Source organism: Sitodiplosis mosellana, unplaced genomic scaffold, assembly GCF_009176505.1.
Source record: "Sitodiplosis mosellana isolate CC-2019 unplaced genomic scaffold, AAFC_SMos_1.0 Smas_scaffold_6191, whole genome shotgun sequence".
NCBI lineage: Eukaryota > Metazoa > Arthropoda > Insecta > Diptera > Cecidomyiidae > Sitodiplosis > Sitodiplosis mosellana.
The window spans coordinates 471,570-491,892 of NW_022601432.1; the positions used below are offsets into that span (position 1 = coordinate 471,570).

Consider the following 20,323-nt stretch of genomic DNA (forward strand, 5'->3'; position numbering starts at 1 on the left):
GAGAGAGAGAGAGAGAGAGAGAGAGAGAGAGAGAGAGAGAGAGAGAGTAGGTAAGAGAAAGCGAACTGTCGGGTGAATGAGCAAGACTGAAAGAGAACAGAAGGATGAAGCTTTCAACTTTCCGTTTCCAGCCGAAACACGGGATTCTTCACATCTCTCTTCTGCATTTCTGCACAAATATCTCGTTGGGCGAAAGTTTACAACACGTTGAAAATTTTAACTCAGCAAGTGAGCAAGCGGAAGACTTTGTGAACGAAGGAATGGCGCTACTTAGCATCTCAATAAATCTATCAGCATTGCGAACCAAACGACATACTCGAACATAAATTTTTGCTTTTCGTCAGTCGATCACATACTTGTAGTCTCACGAACCAAGTGGGAAGTTGATTGTGAGCGCATCATTTACCTGGAACCAATTTGGAATTTTTGCATGCGATAAAAATATACTTTCAAACTACTGTACGTCTTGACGAGTTTTTTTTTCGGTGTGTGTGTGTGTTTCTCTCTCTCTCGGTCTCCACTTCATCTCATTGATAAATGTTCAACTGCGGTTGTTTGTCGCGCGCGTGCAACAGCATTGCCCCATAAAATGCTCCAAACACATATTTCTCTTCTTTCTCACTCACAACTTTAACAACACAAAGTTTCAACAAGATTAATAATATATTTTCGTTTTTCTTGACGATACAAATTCGTCTCTCTCTCTCTCTCTCTCTCTCTCTCTCTCTCTCTCTGTTTTGTTCGTTCTCCTTGACGCTGCCGCGTATCATTATTATAACAAGAGGGGGATGAAGATTGTATGAGCAATAGAACAAGTTCCCTCTTCGAAAACAACAATTTTATTGAAAATTTATTTTTTTTCCACTCCAAAATTCCTGTATAAATTCATTTCTCTTGATACATTATCGAGGCCTTAAACATGAAGCTTTCTTTTTCTATATCGTGTGGTGTACATGTACATCGTGTGTAACATTTCACCCAAACAGAACGAAACACAACAAAAAGGAACACAAAATTTTTGGTTTTGTTTTATTTAAACTCCTATTATTATTTATTATTTGTTCGTCTTATATTCTTACATTCGTATAATACTATATCCAAAAACTTAAAATTTCATAACAATTTGTTATTCATATAAGATCAATGTGGGGAAAAATTTTGATTGTCTTAAACATAATTACATGGGCTATTTTCTTTTGTCTATTTTACTAAAATCAAATTTGTACTTTTCACATCCTAGATATGATTGAGCTTAATATTTTATTCAAAATTAGAAAAAGAAAAAAGATAGCGAAATGAAGAGAAACTGCATTTCAGTGTTGCATTTCATCGCAAATAAATCAGCAATATAAATTACCGCCTTCGTTCTTCTCGCAGTAGTGTCGAACATAGTCTTTTTGTGCAATATTCAAGCCAAGAGCCAAAGCCTCGTCCAAAAATTGCTTGACACCACCTACGCCGACCAAATAGCCGTTCAATCGGGCGGCCACATGTGATGATCTCAACAGTTTCTCATCCAAACTAAGGGTCTTTGCAAGATCTTTGTGAGATTGTAAATAGTACTTTTGATGATAGCTGTTGAATGAAAGGCAAAAATATAATCATTAGTGAATGCTAAAAAACCACATCAGTTCAATAGTCGACAAAACATTCAAAGAATTGAAAAAGAAGAAGGAGAAATCAAACAGTTGTTTGTCTACTCAATTTCCGTTTAGTTAATGGAAAAAACCAGTTAGCGAAAAAAACAGAATTGAAACTTACTCTTCAGCCGTATAGATGGTGTCAACCTTAACGATTTCGGTAATAATTTGTTCTGTTGGCCGATTGATACGTTCACTTTCCAGACTTTCACTGGCCACGCGTTTTTGTTCGTCGTTGTGATAGTAAATGACCGATGCATATTGGCGCTTGACTCTAGTCGTCAAGCCGTATTCGTGATTGTTCCAGAACAGGTCTAAAAGTTGCGAATAAGTCACTTCATTCGGATCGAAATCGATCGTAATCACTTCAACGTGATCACCACTAAACGAGAGATTAGAAAGAAAAATGCAAACGTTACAAATTATAAAAATGAAATCTCTTTTTGTTCAATCGCTCGTCACACAAATCACAATCAAACACAGGAACAAAACAAAAACAAAAACAAATGAAATGTGATGTAGGAATTCCGAGAGCGAGTGCAGAGTTTGCATTAAAGTAAAATCAGAAAATTTGCTAATGATTACTTACATAGTTTTGTAGGTTGGATTTTCGGTGGTGCCACCGCAGTAGCCGACTGTAGTACGTAGAACACCTTTCGTGGCGCCAAACAAAGCATCTGCCCCCCAGAAGCAGCCCATTCCAAAGGTTGCTGTCTCATATTCGATATCAACTTTGTGCACCAAGTTTGGGCTTCCGATTGTGTCGTTCTGAAATGAAACGAATTGAAGCGAACAATTAAATAATGATTTAAAAGATGAATGAAACTTTTGTTTATTCACTTTTTCATTGAAAAGTTTGTAGAAATAACACCAATTTTTGTGTTCAATAACAACTTGATCAAAGAAAAAAAGAGAGAAGAAATCGATGAAATACTTACAATTCCAACCATTTTTGCTGAGCTGTTTGTTTTATTCGTTGAATTAAGTGAATTTGAAAGAAACAGTATTGGTTTTTTAAAACAAAAAGATTGTGCTTGACAATTTGCTTGACGATTTTGAACACAAGTGCAAAACGCTTCGTAGAAGTCAAATTTGTGAAATATTATTTCGTTTAGTTCGTACAAAGCTAAGAACTTGACTGATTCCTTGCAGTCAAAGCGCTCCGTATTTATATGGTGGCCCGGTACCGGGCGATCGCTTGCTATACACAAACACATGGACAACACGCACACACTAGAGATACGGCGTTTGCCGTTATTATTGTACACGGCTGGCTGTCGGTTTTTCGTACACACGCGTTATCAATGCTAAACCATATGATCGTAGCATACATTGTGTCTACGGTAGGCTCGGTGTGTGCATTGCGATTATCAAACGAACATATAACACACGTATAGGCCCCGCAAAATATAGTCATTATCACTGCATAATACCAAAGATATAGCACTTTTTCAAGACTAGATTCCTTCTAGATTCGTTCTAATTGGTCGATGTCTTTTTCTTGCAGCAGATTTTTTTTGCGCACCTAATCACCTTTTTGACGATCTCAAGTGCATGCCAATTCAATTGAAATAATGGCTCTTATTTTGGTCGATAACTCTTTATTTATGATTGCCGAGCCTGCAGCCGATCCATTGTTTCAATTAAAGAATTTAAGATAAAGCTTTAACCAAAACTTGAAAGGCATCATTTTATCAACCAAAACAAATGGAAAGACAATCGAGATGGAATGTGTACCCAATCATTAGCGACCTTTTGTCACCTTTTCGGTTTATTTTCGTGCAGTTGTGTCTATCAAGTGCGAAGCAAAAAATATAAACAAATGACATGATTTTCCCCAATACATTGGACGAGTTCAATTTGGAACAAGAAACAAATCTTGTGCGATGCAAATTCGCTGAATTGAATGATCATTTTTTGAAAAAAATCTATCACCAGTTGCTATGATTCAAATAGTTTCGAATTTCGAAACTTTTGTCGTGCGTTTTTTCCATCCTTTTCTGGGGATCAATCTTAATTGCACGCCAAATCGATAGGAGTTCATCTTATCTTTATTATAAAAAAAACTAATCAATTACGAATACGATCACAATTGCCAATCTAGTGGCTACTATATTTAGTCGTAATTTTTTTTTCTGATTGAAATCTCAATATTTCATTTTGAGAATATTTATTAGTTTATCATATCAATTTATGCGACAAATTTTCCGATCTATCCAGAATAAAAAAGCATAACGAACGAATTCAAGCTTGAATACCTATGTGTACGAAAATATTCACGCATTGTTTTGAATAAAGCCGGGTGTCATCTACAGTCGATATACGCGCATGCGATCATTGAACGTTCAGATGTTGAGAGCGAGCGAGTGAGCGAGTAAGAGAGACAACAAAATGGAGATTGGCTTTCCATATAGAAGGCTACAAATAGAAAATAGATAGATTATTTCAAACATATTGTTTGGGTCTAGAGTCCTCACCTCCCTCTTTACCGACCTTATGAAATTGTTTGACAAGATAATCCTCGCGCCTATGATTTAATTAATAATAATAATAAAAAAAAAGATAAATCCGTATATTGCTAACAATAAACACAAGCAATGCCACGATTGTCAATGAGAAGAGAGACAATGATAAGAGTCGATCACTACGGTAGCAGAAGCAGCAGCAACGACGACGGCAGCAACAGCTAACAGCCACATATGAACTGCGTCGACATGTGCTCTCCTCTGAGAGCTGTGATTTACACATCAAAAAGAGCAAGGCGTGTGTGTAGAACCAAATAACAAAACAAAACCGAGAAAAACGAAAGAACGGATAGATAGAGCGAAAGAAAAGATCGGTATGCGTTCGAGTAGTATATATGCTTACCGTACACAAGCTTTCACGCAACACATCTCTCGCATATATATACATATATATATATAATTGTTTTTCGCGCAAAAATCCTAACCACCATGGATTTTAGATTCATTCAAAATTAATTTCGAAAAATGTTTTCAGCCCCTTTGCGTAGACAAAATTCAATGATGGGCACCTTTTTGGAATCGGCATGTAAAATGGAATATTTTTGCATCAAAAAATTTCACCTACGATCATTTGTTTGGGAAATCCCCGAAAAAATGCCCAAATCCAGCGAATTTGAGCGGATTTTTTCGACAGTACAAAACTAGAGAAATTTCTGCATCGAATGACTTCCATTTGATCGTGATTGCATCGAATTTAAGCGTTGAAATCAATTTCTGAAAATTCATTTGAATGACTTTTTTGTTTGGAACTCAAGAATACGAGCGGCATTCAATCGAGAACGTAGTTGATGTAAAGGCAATCGGCATGAAGTGTGTGTATGAGTGATACGCTCGCCTTTCGATCGTCTACCCGACACATCTACATACACACATACGGTATCGGTACGGTATATACGAGGCTAAAAAAACGTAAATGAGAAATCTCAGCACTTTCATACCGTTTTGTCTAAGCATTGAGCAGCTTTGATTGCAGTCGATGATTGGTGACGTACGGAACGTAGACGACTACACAACAACAGCTGTTTTTGGGCTTTTCACTGTGTTCGCATTTTGTTTATGGTTTTGTCATATTTTTTCGTTATTCGTCATTTTGTCATTCTTCGTTTCTTGATTACGGTGAATTTCCCTAAATACGCTTTACTGAACATTGATTGTGCATATGAAAATAGCATTAATTCTTTGAGATGGGTTGTTGTTGTTGTTGTTGAACTTGCCAATAATCTGCATCACCCAGAAACATTTCTCAGTTCAGTTTTACTTTTGTTTGTTGGTTTATATATTAGATACTATCTTGCTTCCGTAGACTAGATTCGACGGAATTGTTTTTTTTTATTGTCTTGAACATGATTTGAAGGTAAATCGCGCGTTGTGTTTGCAGACAATTTGCAAAATTGTAGCGCAATTCGTATGAGGCCCACGATTGGACTTTAGAGCTTGATTTTCAGCTAGACACATCCAATCGGTTCAATAATGATCAATGCATTGTATATACGCTGTGTGCATTTTATGTAATGTGCCGGTCGGTGTATTTGTTCACAAATATGAATAATCCGATGGTTTGTTATTAAGAATTGCCTAATTGAAACTATCCTGACGATATTTAATTCGTTGAATCGAACATAAGCCATTGGAATGATTTTTCAATTGTTTCGATTTATGATAAAACCTAAGATTAGGCGAGATTAGAGCGAAATGATGTTATTGAAAATGGCCATTTCTAGGCCGATGCAAACGATGGAAATTATTCAATGCAGCGCATTTTGTCGGTAAATCCTTGGATTGGTAAAAATGATCATATGGCATTAAAAACGCTTTTTCCATATCGATAACTCCAGATTTGCTGCAATCTTCATAATGTATGTACAACAGGCATGAGAAGTGAGACTGAAATCACGGTCAATGATGAATGTACTGATTTATTTATTTTTCCCTGATATTGGTCATTCGATATGAAACATAAATACATTCTCGAGCACATTATACCATGCATCCGAAACGTCCATTCGGTGCAATTAAACTAAGTGCACATAAGCACAACGAATAACAAAGAGGTGTCTGCTGTGTGTGTGTGTGTGTTCACTCAAAAATTGAACGAAATAAAGAAAAAAAAACTATGCGATCGCACGAGTACTATCGGTATCTCGGTATCGATAAGTATATCGCTTATGTCATATCATACACACACACACACACACACATACACACACACACACACGCAATTTTTGGATAGGTTCAATGAAATGGAATCCTACTGGAACTCCGATGGGAGATATTAAATGGCGTTGTGCGGCGCGTACGTTTTACTAATATCGGGTTTATGTCATTGATTAACAAGATGACATAATAACATACGTAACCAGAGGAACGTCGATGCAATATCGGGACAAGTGGTTGTTGGAAATTAGCGAAATTTAATTGATGGATGCACAAAGAGCTGTGAATGCGTGCATCCGCCGCCATCACCACCACCACCACCGCTCTCTGCTTCGTTTTGCATTGAATTAATTCCCGGGGAAATGTTGAATGGCCATATTGATGCGTGAATATTTCTCCAAAATTATTACCTCTCTTTGAAAATGTAAATTTAGCCAGCAGTCAACTGACCAAGGCTCATTCAATCACGGTGAATCATTTAGTACGGGTCGATTCACTCTTTCTCTCTCCCGCCCTCTCACTGTCATTCCAACTCTCACTCTTTCATTTACAAGACTAAGTTCATTCTAATTGATTGATTAAAACTCGCAACTATTCATGTTGCGTACAAAAGCCATTCAAAATGGCAAATATTTGCCCTTGTTGCATATTATATTCAATTTAGTTTTGCGACTCCAAATCAAAGCTATCACACAAAAACGGTAATCATAGTGAGGATTTTCTGATGTATGATATTCAATTGAGAGATATGCCAAAAATTCGATTTTATTTTCTGAATGCATTTCCCATTTTCATTGGCAAAATAATTGGCAAGTACAGAGCGGCACAGTAGAGTAACTAAGTCGATAGAGATTCAGCTGCGAGACAGAGAGAGAAAGAGAATGAGTCGTTTTTAACGCACTGCACGCACATAATGCGAATGACATGTGCTCTACTGAGCTGAAGTAAAACAACGAAAATAAAGCACGCTTAAAAACGCTTAAGCACACCAACACACACACACACACACATTCAAGCGTGGAACACATAATGCGCGCCGTATGTACACATGATCGCCCAGAACAGGCGAACTGTCAAATACGACCGTCTCACCAAGAGACCTGTATGATGCAAAGCCGTACACGCTAGCTACTACGGCATCAATCATCATAAAAAATGAGCAATGACACAATAAAACAGTAGTAAGATCGATGTCTCATTTGATTCAATTTTATTTTTTGAAATTAATTTGAATGGGTTTGAGTGGTCGCTTTGCAATGACAACCACAAATTTAAAATCAGCGAATTGCCATGCATCGATTTCATTGAAAAAATTGGGCAATTCCCATGGTTTTCTACGAAATGAACTTTTCGGTGATTTTCCAGCAAATTTCCCACCACTAATCGATGGCCGATAATTTTTCATCGATAAATATGTGCATTTTATTAAAATCCAATCGCAGCAATGGCATCAAATTAATTTTCAAAAATTATTTTGAATGAGTTACACACTCTCTTGGTTGGTTGTACGCGCAAGTTAAAACGTACTGCTGCCGCTGCTGTCGTCGTCGTCATCGTCATACAGTACTCACTCTCTCTCGCAGCGATACAATATTAATAAAAACATCAACGTCACTAATAATGTCTTTTTCACTCGTTTAGTCGGTGGCGTAAAATTGTTCTCTCTTCCATTGCCGTCAATTTTGGCCAATTGCAATGGGACATTTCATACAATGGTCAATTCAACCCAATAAAAACTATAAACCATCCATGTGCATACACACACATTATTTTGACGCCACACAATTTTTTTTTTTCGATGTGCTGTTATTTACGGTTCGTAAATCAAATGGAAATTTATTTGATGTTCACACAATTTCAGAATGCAAACCGAAAGAGAAGCAGGAAGAGAGGGAGAGAGAGAGAGAGAGAGAGAGAGAGAGAGAATAAGAGAGAAAAAAATAATTGACAAATGAAGCTTATTATGTGAAGGAATTTAATTTTTTTTCTCTTTGCACCCTGGCACGGGACTAACCAACTGATTGCACGTGCAAGCGTAAAATGCTCTTCACAATCAAATTTATGCCCATTCAACAGACAAACAGGCAGTTTAAGAGAGAGTTTTGAATTTCATTGTATGTACTCTATAGAAAAGTATAGATAAAAATGAGCGTAATTCGATTCGACATTGAGGTGGTCAGTATTCACATGTGACATAGTTTACGCATGCAAAATAGTCTTTCTTGATTTTCTTTTGGCAAATGACATAAAAGCTTCATTCCAGTAGGGTTGATGAAAAGACGCCAGAAAATTGAAAAAAAAGAGGATTTCTTATCAAATTGTAAATAATTAGAGTGGAAAAAAAATTACGAAGAAAAAAAATCAATTTTGAATTCTTGTTTTTCAAATCAAACAATGACTCTCATTTCTGTCCCGCTTTGAGTCACTATCAGCAGTTGCTTCCTTTTTTAGTCCGTATCATTCATCTTTTTTTGCTCGTCTCGATCATTTTTTTCAAAAATTTCTACGATCTCCATAGAAAAAAAATCGCACAATAATTTATTATCAGTTTGGCACCGATCGAGAGCGAAAAAAAATCAATTTTTGAAAACAGAAAAGAGGAAAGTATAAGTAGAATACCACTTATCATCGTTAGTAAGCGGAAAAATTGTCACGCAATCGTCGTAATCTCTGGAATTATGGTAGATTTTTCGAAAAATAGCAAGGAAAAAACCAGTCGAATTCAACGAAAAAATCGTTTATCTCGTTTTCTTGGATTGCAGCGTATTTATTTCGTTTTGTTTGCCCATTTTATTGGTTGCACCCAGACAAAATCAGTGCTATGTAAATGTAATTACTTATAATGTATTCATCCAAAATCAAGCGCTTATCAGAAACGACAACGATTTCAGTTCAAAAAATTCGCATTGCAATTTTCACAAATGTAATTCCAAGAATGACTCAATTTTCCGTTTTTTTTTTCTTTTCAAAATGGAGAACGCAAAATGAACAAACATACTTGAATGACTGTCATCAATTCCGTTTAGTTTTAACGTTTGTTTTCATTTTGCTTCCGTGTTTGCACGGAAACGGAAAGGGGCTTTTCACAAACCAAAACGGTAGCGAACAGAATATGGTGGAAAAATGTTGGAAGTATGGACAAATGTTTTCCAACATATTTTCTGGATAGAGCTCAATAATTCTTCTTCTGGGTAATATACTCTCAACAGAACGCTCGAAACAAAATGAAATTTTAACGGAAACAACATCAACTAAGGGCTAAGAGTTTGTGATGTCTAACTTTACAACAATTATTTATTTCCATGCATGCTGGGCTTGATTTTTGGAGTATAATACTTTAACAAACAAAAATGTCAAACATTCCTTCTGCGAATTTGAATAGTTCAATTTCTATCCCAGACATTTTCTATGAGATATGATGAAGAAATTAAAAAATAATACACTACTGACCGGAGTGTAATGTACAATTACAGTGTATGGTTGGTTAAAAAAACGTAATCATTCCTATTAATCACAATATCCAAGTAAATTTTTACAATTTTGGGTACACTTTTTTAGTTCATCTGATTTTGATAGAAGTCCTTCCATTTGATAATAAACAACTCTTATCATTAAAAAAAAATACTGTGAATTGTTGTGGTGAACATGGATTTAAATTTAACTCTGAAAATGTGCGTATACGCACTGGTGGACAAATGATGAGAAAAGGCGAGTGGCTAATTAACCCAGATATATATGAAACGAATAATTGAAATAGTTGGCAAAATCAAATGCTCGAGTTAGTCATGCATATCAAAATTTCCACTATTTTCTCGGTAAAAAATGCGCCTTGGTTTTTGTTCGTTTTCAAATACCGTGACCGGATTCAAATAACGCCAATAATAAAAAAAAGTGAAAACGATCGTTAAATTGAAATACGAAAAAAACTGCGAAACGTTGAACCTTTTCCAGAATCGCCTGCATTTATACTTTCATGTGGAACACATTACACGAGGTTCATGTATTTGGGTAACAAAACAATTCGTTCTTTCAACGGCATTATAATTTTAATTTCTCGTTGAAACTTCTTTTAAGACCAGCACAATATTAAATCTTACCTTCAATACCTGGAGTATTGAATGTTCAAGCTGCCATTGTGATTAAATTTCGTAAACTATTCCAAAAAAAAAAAAAAATTGTTCCTCGGACTTTTCATCATCGAAATTAATTCTTTTTCACCGAATCGTACTTTAATTACGAGAAGAATACTTGAAGCACCATCCAAAGAATAATAGTCTATAGCTCAGGCTATTCAATGCGGAAAAGCCATCTATTGGACAAGTTTTGATTCAAAAATTTGTCTGAGAACAAATTATCACGCGTTGTCTTACAGGCGTTCATAGCTTGTTGAATTTGTGCTTCATTTATGCACGTTCATTTATCGTTGACTCGTTTGGTGAACAAATCATGGACAAATTAATATCATTCAAAATGTTGAAAAAAAATTTACTCGATCAATGAATAAAAAGGTAATTCGCATAAATTTGGTCATTCAAACTTGAAGGTGATTCAGCACTTGAAATAAATTCAAGCTAAAATTAATAAGTTGATACAGCTCCATAGGTTCTGACACCAAAAAATTCAGGGGGGGTCAAGCCAAAAATTCCAGGGGGGGTCAAAAAAATCAATTCTATCTAGTGTAAATTTCTTCCCGAAAAAAATTGCTGACCGGGGGGGGCGATCCGCAATTTCGAATTTGAAGAGCAAAAAAAAAAAGGTCCTCGCTTTCGAAAATCGATTCTATCTAGTGTAAAACCGGTATCCAGAAAAAAGTGAGGTCTAAAACAACAAAAAAGGTCCGAAAATGCCAACGGGTCCAAAAAAATCGTTGGGGGTCAAATTTTTCCAGGGGGGGTCAGGATCAACGAGATCAGACTATGTCAGAACCTATCTACAGCTCCGTATTTTTTTTCTTCTATTTTAATGTTTTATGGTTGAAAATAGCATTACAAATCATGATTAATACACTTTTATCATTTATTTTAAAGAATAGTCATTAAGCCTACTCTTATACAAAACGAATGTGTCGGAAAAGAAGAAATATCGGTTTCGTTTTGAATCAAAATGAGATATTGTTCAAAATAACTTTGATTAACTCATAGAATGGTCTTAACTCTTGTTTTTGTTAGGTTTAATAAAAATTACTGATTTTTGCATTCATTTTTGCATTCATTTTTGCACCAGATTTCATTCCGTTTCTACATAAGAAAATTCATTACTTCCTAAAATCTGGGTAAAACTTTTCAATCAACTCAAGAATAATATCGATGAGCACAACGATAGCGTTAAGTACACTTTTCACTAATTCAATAGTGTTGTTCTTATCGACTCTATGAACCACATCCTTTTTCGTTTCTGTTTTTGGCAATGCTTTCACAATACTGTAGAAAGCACCACCCAGATTCCGTTCTGTGCCAAAACGTATAGCGTTCGCATCAAGCCATTGAGCTACTCTCAATTGTCCTAATTTCATGATGATTTTTCTCGATGGTACACCCATTAAGATGAGATCGTCATATTGATTAAATCGATCATTTTCTTGCCAAAACTCCGGCCGATACACCATGTAATCGACATATTTCGATATGGAAACAAAATCGTACATGTAGTAATAACGATTTGAAGATGTATAAAATGTAAGGTAAGTTGGCATCATTTCCTTTGTTATTACTATGTTAAAACTGATGATAAGCAATAGACCGGTCGGTTCGAACATTTGCTTGAGCTCTTTCAGGAGTGACACCAACGTTTCGTTATCAATTGACTCTTTCGTTTCGGTCCATCTGTGTGTACAAAAATTATTTGAAAATTAATAGGATATCAAGAGAGTGCAATTACAAGAAACGTGTTTAGAAGCGAGAAAAAAAAACGCAACTATCAACTTACCTGACCGCTGTGTGTTGCAAATTCAAATACAATCCAACAAAGTTATTGGAAGAGACATCATTGTATGCCTGTTTAATGAATTCTTCACGCTTTTCCTTATCACCTAATATTGCACTCAATTCGTTTGGGGTATGCGTTATGCTGTACAAAATCTACGGCAATTCAAGCAAGAGATAACAGTCAATTGGATTAGATCAATATATTTTACTTTTTCAAAATAAATTTGCATTACCTTCAAGTAAGGATACATCTTACGTGCCACTACACAGTCACCATGTTGCCTCCATTGAGCTAAATTTCAATTAAATTTCAGTTAACTAGGAATGAAACGAAGAACGAACAATTTCTTAAAATAAACAGAAAATTATTTACCACTTGAATGCAAATTTGGGCATATGAGATGTGTACATTGGTTAATTCCGTCACTCATTGGATCCTCAATTTCGCATATTTGTATCGTGCCGTTAGATGATTCTGGAATGATCAATTTTGAAGCAATCAATTTGAATAAAAACTCACACATTCATTTGAAAAGTTGAAATATTTATTTTGCTGTCATACATACCGTCGATTGCGATTGCAGTGGAAAATAATGCACACATAATCACAATACTGATCGGATTTATCATTTCACAACCAAATGCCATTTTACTTGGGATTTATTTTAGGTTAAGCTGTTCAGTTATTTTGGTGTTGTTTGTTCAACGACTAAATGGAAACTGTGATGTTGAAATCGGCACAAGCTAGAACGTAAAGGGTACGACATAACGTTCGAATGACTTTTTCAGATAAGCGTTTGAGCATCATTTCGAATACTTTTATGAGTTTCCAAAGCATCAGATTTGGAGACAGTTGAAACCAGGTATGAAATGGTGGTGGCATAGACGAACTGACAAAAAATAGATTTTTCGCACGAAGTAATTGACCATATTTTTCAGACATTGGACTATCACTTATATTTTACACGTAAAAAAATAAGTTTATTGCTGTCGGAATTGAATATAATCTCTGGACTTTTCAAACAAGGATATATGTTAAGCAGCATTTCTACCTGCTTTTCATCTCACATTTGGTGTCCGTTTAAAAATTATATACTAGTAACGCCATCTACTGTGCAATAGTCAATTTTCAGCTGAAAATTGTCGCTTTTTTGTACCCGCTCCAAAGATGCAAGCTATTTTTGTTTTGAAAACGATATTAGCTTGAATACAGCTAATTCGAATGTTTACTAAATAAAGCCAATCGAATGTTTTGAAATTTTTGGAACCTGACAGTATGTATGGATTGGTCAATGTGTACGAAAATTCTATAGCAATTGGTTATAATATTTACTCGAAGAAGATTTTCTTTTGAAAAAATCCAGATTTTACGGAGCCGAATGTGCTATCATAACAAATTTTGAACAAATAAATAGAATTAATAATCGATGCAATTGAAGATTTTATTTTCTGTTCATCATTACCAAATCCGAAAAACACAAGTAATCGATTCAGTTTTTTGTTTCTTCCAGAGAATACGAAAATTGACGTATTTTTCAAGATTCGCTTGAAATTCAAGCCAAATTCAACCTACCAACCTGTTACTTTTATTACTTACACCAGAGACTGAAATAAGAAATTTTCAGAAGATCCGAAAACACGATAAATTGTGTTCAGAAGATCCGAAATTCCGATTGCAATCTAAAAAACAGAACGAAACTCTGAATTATAGATGAGTTTCATTGTATTTGAAAGATTCAATTTGTTTAACGAAAAAAAAAACAAAATGAAATGTTTGATATTCCCCATTGATTCATATACAATTTTATTGCCGATCTTGGCAATTATTTTTTCAATATGAATGCCGTCTCAGCACATTAGTGCATGCTAGTGCCACGATTTCTTCACAATCGGTGTTTTAGGATATTCAATCATTTAACTTCGATTTCCAACGGAAGTCTTCAAAGTGAGAATTTATTATGTGAACGCAGAACTGTTTCAAATAACGATTAAAATTTTTCAAATTCATTGAAAAGCTGACGAACTACAGAATGCAGGTGTACACAAAAAATTTGAAAAAGTGAACAGTTTTTGCGATAACGAATTTCATATTTCCCATATCTTGACCAAAATTTTAATGTTTGTATGGCGAGCGAAGCGAGCCTAATATTTCCATATGATGTGCAATGAAATTCAATTTTTCCCTAATTTATTGTAATATTTTCTATCAAAGAGTATTTTTTATGCGTGCTTTGGGCATAAATTTTGTTTCATTTGAAATTTCTTAGGATCCGTAATTTAAAACTAGAGCAGCATTTTTCCGTTCAGAAGATCCGAAAACTGGCAGAAGATCCGGTTATTTCTGTCTCTGACTTACACCATATGAAAGCCATAAAAAATGTTGATATCTCTGAAAGTAACAGACTTTTTTTCTAATGAATTTCCATTTTTCTGTTTCCTCACTGCACTCAACCACATTAACTGCAGCCAACTTAATATCAAGTACTCGTTTTATTTTCGAATGAAAACTCACAAAATGGCTTTTGAATTCACAAGAGAAAAAAAATTCATATTAACGTTCATTACCAGCTGATAATGTTAATTTACTCAAAATATTTGTGCACATTAAAAACAAATCAAAATTTTCCGTTATAGTTGCCTCAGTCTCGCCCTTATAAATGTGTTAATAAATGTGAACGCATTTAGTGTGCAGAAAATTAAAAACCGAATTGCAATTTGCAATGGATAAAATCATTTTTGGAACAACAGTTTTTGAATTTCAAATTTGAAAATTGTTGTTCCAGCTTCAATTGGGTGTATATTATGATTGTTGCCTGGTATTCTTTGTTCCGGTTGCAATGTGAATGGTTTTATAGGTAATGCGTCTCCCAAAAAAATGTAACATACACACACAACCGCATAAGATGTAATCGTTGAGTGTCCATTCATTGGAAACATTATGCAAGTGTTTTTCAGTTGAGTGCACTTGCCTTGGGAGTGCATTCCGTGTTGAACAATAAATGGCCAAAGTGAACAAAGAATTCCATTTTGGATTGTGGCATAGAGTTGAGTCTAGACATTTGTTTCAAACCAGCATCACCAATGAGCGTTTACAAAGTGTGTGTGTGTGTGTGTCTTTACCTTAATGGAAGAATCGGAATGAAAGAAAAAAAAATGAATTCATTTGCACTGTCCAAATGGCTTTTTTTTCGCATCGCAATGGTTTTAATGCCGAAAAATCGAACACCGAGAAGATAAGCAGCTTAACTAATAGAGATGATGGTAGCAATAATTGTGCCATTTTTATGGCATTATGATCTGAAAAATCTCCGTTACCCATCTGGGTTCGCCTTGAAAACCATACACGCTCATTTCTTTACATTATCAAGATGATCTTAACGAGCTAGAGACAAAAATATTCACATAGATTTCATAATTAATGGTAATCAATTGACGATGAAAAGTGTCCAATACCATGATGAACTTGTTGTTATTAATCGGTCAAACATCTGTATTTCTACGGTTGTTGTTTTTCTTTTTGATTTGGTTTGGTTTGTGGGCGATTACATGAAGCAAAACACCCAAGAACCGTAAATATTGTGCCAAAAACCAAAGAAAACAAACGCAAACAAACTAAGGTCTTCTATGGTTTAAATACACAAAAATAATGCCCACAAATCATAATTGTATCCGCTGTTGTTTGTTTTTTTCGTTCAACCAACAGATATATTTCATTGCGTATTTTGAAATCGATGAATACTGGTAGCGGGGTAGCCGATGTAATGTATAATGATATCGTGAGACGCGTTGCGTTATCATCTGAAGACAAATTATGCTGTAATTTCATAAAATAACGAAACATTTTAATGGAGCGCAAAAGGTGTAATGTTCCACGTCTGCCATTTCCAAATCCATGAAACGGGCATGTGTGTATATGTTGCACTAGTGAAGTGAATGCACACGAAAAAAAAACAGTGTCAGCAGCGGTCTTAGGTATGGCAAGTACTTGGATATCTCTCTCTCTCTCTCTCTCTCTCCCTCTCTCTCGACTACCTAAATAGTTGGCTACTGTTCGAGAATGGATGACTGACTTATCAATGAATTGCACGCTCATTCAATGAGCTTATTGCTATTGATTCACTTTTCATTTCGACTTGCCGTCTTGTGTCAATTGATCCATTGTCCGGTATTTGTAATAAATAACATACGAAATATGATTTTATCTGACAGAACATTTGAAAGAAACATGCCAGCGATCAATTGTTCGTTTATTTTTCCATTAGTTTCGAAATTCCAAATGATGACTGGTTTACCGAAATCGATTTTGGTTATTTTTTTTTTCTCTTGTTCGTGGATTTTTCTGTGGAATTTACGACGCGTGACCAATACCAACAACCAGTAAATTCTTACACACTTATGCAAGCAATCGCATAACGAATGCACTCTACGATTTCGATTTGATTTGTTTTGTTTGGTTTGTTTTTTTTTCTTCGTAAATTTATTGCACGTCGTGTGCAGCGTCATCGCGAGCCGGACTCTTCAAGGGCCCACCAATCCATATCGAAATTACAATAGCTCGCGTAAAAGTGAATCAATAAAAACCATTGCACAATTGGCATTTTTTCGAGTGTGTTGACATTATGCGTCAACTGGTGTGTCCGTTCAATGGTTTGGCGTTGTTGAAATGATTTTTGTATTACGACAAACGGAAAAAAAAACCATCAAGAGACGAGACATTTGCGTGTTTTGGTTCGATCTGGTTACAAAAACGGTCGAACATTCGACGGACATGTTTGCTGAATTTGTTCACTTTTTTTTTGGTCATAAAAATGAAATTAAGCAAATCAGTTTGCTTAAAAATAGATCAAAATTCTAAAAAAAAATAGCAGCCACACGCAGACGCACACACACTCGATCTGATTGTATGTTTACAATGTCAGAACATGGCATACGATTTCATAAATATGGGATCCTGTCTTCGCCTCGAAGTCAATACAAACTAATTACGTTTTCACTATAATTGGAATTTTGCATCAGGCGAACGAGAAAAAAACTAATAACCAAATGTTAACTGATACAAGCCTACGAATGCTAGAGGATGGTCGTGCATTTCAATTCATTTAAGGAAAATCAACAAAATCAATCTACAAGTGACTAGCTTTCATAATACCATACCTTTTTTTGTTCGCTTCATATTCTCGTTAAATGAAAGGAACACGTTGATTTGCTTATATATTTTCTCATTACTTGAAATGCTCTCTCTCATGCAACACAAAGCATCTGTGTGGCACGGGTGATAACACACTCACTTTGAAAGTGATGGAAAACGACTCGTTTAAATAAGAAAGAACGAAGCAATCAGTTGAAATACAGAAAAAAACACAAGTAATTATAAAAACAATCCGGATCGATTGCGTTCGCCGAGCACTCGCGCTCTCGCGTTGTGTGGGCAATTTTAAAGGGACCGACGTTACAAGCAAGATTTCATCTGGCAATGCGTTAACAGTTAAATCAGAGTTTCTCAAGTTGAATGCATAACGACGAACCAAATCAACGCGATTTAAGTATGATTTTAAGCAACATGTTACGCCGCACTTTTTTTTTCATCAATGAAAATTTTCTCGATTAAAAATAAAATGCGTTTTATGTTTCTATCCATGAGATACTTCCATTCGACCAATGTGTGCTTTCAGTAGTAGTATAGTACTTATTCAATCATGATTGAAATGAAATGATAACATCAAGACGCTGGTTTTTGTGTGAAAACTTGATAAGTTGTTGTGTCCATAACTCAAATTTTTCGAATTTACTTGGAATAGGGCCCATGCTTGACATGTTTTGTTTGTTGGTCAATTTTGCTGTGGGTTTTGTCGTGAAATTAGGTGAATTCCACACTTTGAAACACAAAACCTATGTGTGTATGTACAAGTAAATACGGCTTAGATTCTAAGCTCACAATGTAGCTGTCACCATAGTACACCACGCAATACGCTGAGATTTCATAGAGAATAATAATAGGTTATGGAATCTCATCGCGTTGCATGGTGAACTACGGTGACAGCTACATTGTGCTAATATACGATCACATAAGTCTTACAAGAATTTTTCGGGAAGCGCCATAAAACGAAGGATTGAATAAAATTAAAAAGAGTCATAAACCAGAATTTTTCTCTTAAGAAAGAAAAAATCCATTAAATTGTGCGTTCATAAGATATTCGGTGGAAAAGTTGAGAATCAAAGTAAGCTGCGATCGTATTCATTTAACTGGATCCGAATTTTTTCTTTTATTTCGTTGAGCGCATGAGTTATATGGAAAGGTGCTTACGTTAAAAAGTTTACGCATTTGAGAAGAAGATAAGATTGTGTGTCATACGTAATCACGGACAAATGACCAAATTCGGTATTTAGATTCGTTTTGTTGACCACAGTTGAAATTGGTTCAAGTAAATCAAAGGAGCAGAATGCAGTTCGAAGGAAAGAATGTGGTGATAACAGGAGGTACAGGCGGCATTGGATTGGCGTTGGCCCGATGTTTTTTGATGAATGGCGCCGAGGTAACGAAAAAAACGGCTATTTTATCGTCTAACGAATTAGATAAATCCATTAAATCGAATTAAATATATTGTTGTTTGATCGTTTAGAAAATGGCTTTGTTGGACCGTGATAATCGCAACGATCTGGTGACAATTCTGCGCAAAACATTTCCGACGAAGACGATCATCTCTCATTCGACCAATGTGTGCGACCAAAATGACGTGGAGCGCACATTCAACAATGTGATTAGCACATTTCAGACGATCGATTGTGTCGTTGCTTGTGCAGGTGTTTTAAACGAAGACGACTACCGGTTGACAGTCGAGGTCAATCTGGTATATGCTTTATGATTTCATTATTTCATGTTGTTTTGTCTTTGTCCCGCTATGAAAACCATAAATTTTGATTGAGTATTCGATTACAACCAGATGGGTGTGATACATACAAATTACACGGCGATGAAGTACATGTCCAAAGAAGCTGGCTATAATGGTGGATTAATTGTGAATATAGCATCAGTATGTGGTATTGATTGTTCCCAGTTTAGTACGCCGTCATACAATGCAACCAAACACGGTGTGGTTGCGTTCACGCGAAGCTTGGGTGTAAGTTGAAAATCGTGTACCTTTTAAATCCGCTGTGTATCTAGTGTGATTTTAAAACGAACCTTTACGATGACTCACACACACACACACGCATTCTAATCCATAGGATACTTATTTCTACGAAAAAACGGGCATCAAATTCGTTGCGATGTGTCCCGGAGTGACGATAACGGAATTTCTCGACAATTTGGAACGTAGAATGATTTCGATTGAAGCCTATGAATTGACTAGCAAAAAATTGGAATCGGTTTTAAAGCAAAGGTAAGTTGTTTTTTTTTTTGGAGCAATCGAAATGGAATGAAGATCAATAATCTAACTGTGTTATCATTGGCAACAGTGTTGATGAGTTCGTGACCGCTTTCATTGATGTTTTAAAACAGGATAAAAATGGTTCCGTTTGGCTGATTGATGGCGGCAAATTCAAAGAAATCACTTATCCAAATCCTTGGTATGATAATAGAATTCAAAACCAAGCATAAGATCAACGTGCCACAACAAGTGCATGCCACACATACCGTTTGTACTTAAACCGGCATAGTTACTGATTACATCTGTAATCTATTCCATGAACTTGGTATTGAGAACGAACAATTTGTCGGTGAGTCACACAGCCTATAACACAGTTTATGCTATCAATCATGTCATTTTGTTTCTGGATAACGATAAACAAAAATATTGTCTTAAATAGTATCAAATGACAAAGAGCAATAAATCGACTTGGTCAAAATGTATCATTGTATTTTTTTTAGTAGATAATTGTGTATGACCTTGTTACAAATATCATTTTTATGGTCATGGTAAAGTGCGTTTTTGTTCGAAAAAAAAGGCCAACATCAGTTTCGTTCCTTAATGGTTTCTTCGTTGTTTTTCTGGCCAAAAATTTGTTACATGGACACCGGATACCAATTACGATAAATACGAGTATACATTGTGTCACCACATATAGGCGCTGATCGATTGAT

The 20,323-nt window shown here is 35.5% G+C and overlaps 3 protein-coding genes and 1 long non-coding RNA gene across 4 annotated transcripts; 1 reads left to right on the forward strand and 3 right to left on the reverse strand.

Annotated features, from left to right (window-relative positions):
• Positions 1-1,015: 1,015 nt before the first annotated feature.
• LOC129576443 (peptide methionine sulfoxide reductase-like) lies at positions 1,016-2,786 on the reverse strand. The gene is made up of 4 exons (XM_055461561.1): positions 2,579-2,786; positions 2,230-2,408; positions 1,762-2,022; positions 1,016-1,575 (listed from the first exon to the last, which is right to left on the reverse strand). Exons 1-4 carry the CDS (start codon positions 2,588-2,590, stop codon positions 1,341-1,343), a joined length of 687 nt encoding a protein of 228 aa, XP_055317536.1. The 5' UTR covers positions 2,591-2,786; the 3' UTR covers positions 1,016-1,340.
• Positions 2,787-3,714: 928 nt separating this feature from the next.
• On the reverse strand, positions 3,715-4,252 carry LOC129576894 (uncharacterized). The gene is made up of 2 exons (XR_008688943.1): positions 4,134-4,252; positions 3,715-4,058 (listed from the first exon to the last, which is right to left on the reverse strand). It is a non-coding gene; the product is annotated as an uncharacterized LOC129576894 (long non-coding RNA).
• Positions 4,253-11,573: 7,321 nt separating this feature from the next.
• LOC129576516 (uncharacterized) lies at positions 11,574-12,891 on the reverse strand. The gene is made up of 5 exons (XM_055461737.1): positions 12,810-12,891; positions 12,617-12,718; positions 12,477-12,535; positions 12,245-12,396; positions 11,574-12,141 (listed from the first exon to the last, which is right to left on the reverse strand). The coding sequence occupies exons 1-5, from the start codon at positions 12,889-12,891 to the stop codon at positions 11,574-11,576; spliced, it is 963 nt and encodes a 320-aa protein (XP_055317712.1).
• Positions 12,892-18,389: 5,498 nt separating this feature from the next.
• On the forward strand, positions 18,390-20,078 carry LOC129576499 (fat body protein 2-like). Its single transcript, XM_055461703.1, has 5 exons — positions 18,390-18,776; positions 18,864-19,091; positions 19,185-19,361; positions 19,468-19,622; positions 19,699-20,078. Exons 1-5 carry the CDS (start codon positions 18,684-18,686, stop codon positions 19,838-19,840), a joined length of 795 nt encoding a protein of 264 aa, XP_055317678.1. The 5' UTR covers positions 18,390-18,683; the 3' UTR covers positions 19,841-20,078.
• The last annotated feature ends 245 nt before the right edge of the window (positions 20,079-20,323 follow it).

Bases quoted from the DNA above. Each gene is read 5' to 3' on its own strand.
- LOC129576499 (XM_055461703.1), top strand. From the start codon at position 18,684: ATGCAGTTCGAAGGAAAGAATGTGGTGATAACAGGAGGTACAGGCGGC. The intron at 19,362-19,467 runs GTAAGTTGAAAA...TCTAATCCATAG, and splicing joins CGTTCACGCGAAGCTTGGGT to GATACTTATTTCTACGAAAA. The intron at 19,623-19,698 runs GTAAGTTGTTTT...CATTGGCAACAG, and splicing joins GAATCGGTTTTAAAGCAAAG to TGTTGATGAGTTCGTGACCG.
- LOC129576443 (XM_055461561.1), bottom strand. The intron at 2,023-2,229 runs GTAAGTAATCAT...TCTCTCGTTTAG, and splicing joins AATCCAACCTACAAAACTAT to TGGTGATCACGTTGAAGTGA. The intron at 1,576-1,761 runs GTAAGTTTCAAT...TTCATTCAACAG, and splicing joins ACCATCTATACGGCTGAAGA to CTATCATCAAAAGTACTATT.
- LOC129576516 (XM_055461737.1), bottom strand. From the start codon at position 12,891: ATGGCATTTGGTTGTGAAATGATAAATCCGATCAGTATTGTGATTATG. The intron at 12,397-12,476 runs GTAATGCAAATT...GAATTGCCGTAG, and splicing joins AGATGTATCCTTACTTGAAG to ATTTTGTACAGCATAACGCA. The intron at 12,142-12,244 runs GTAAGTTGATAG...TTGTACACACAG, and splicing joins TTGCAACACACAGCGGTCAG to ATGGACCGAAACGAAAGAGT.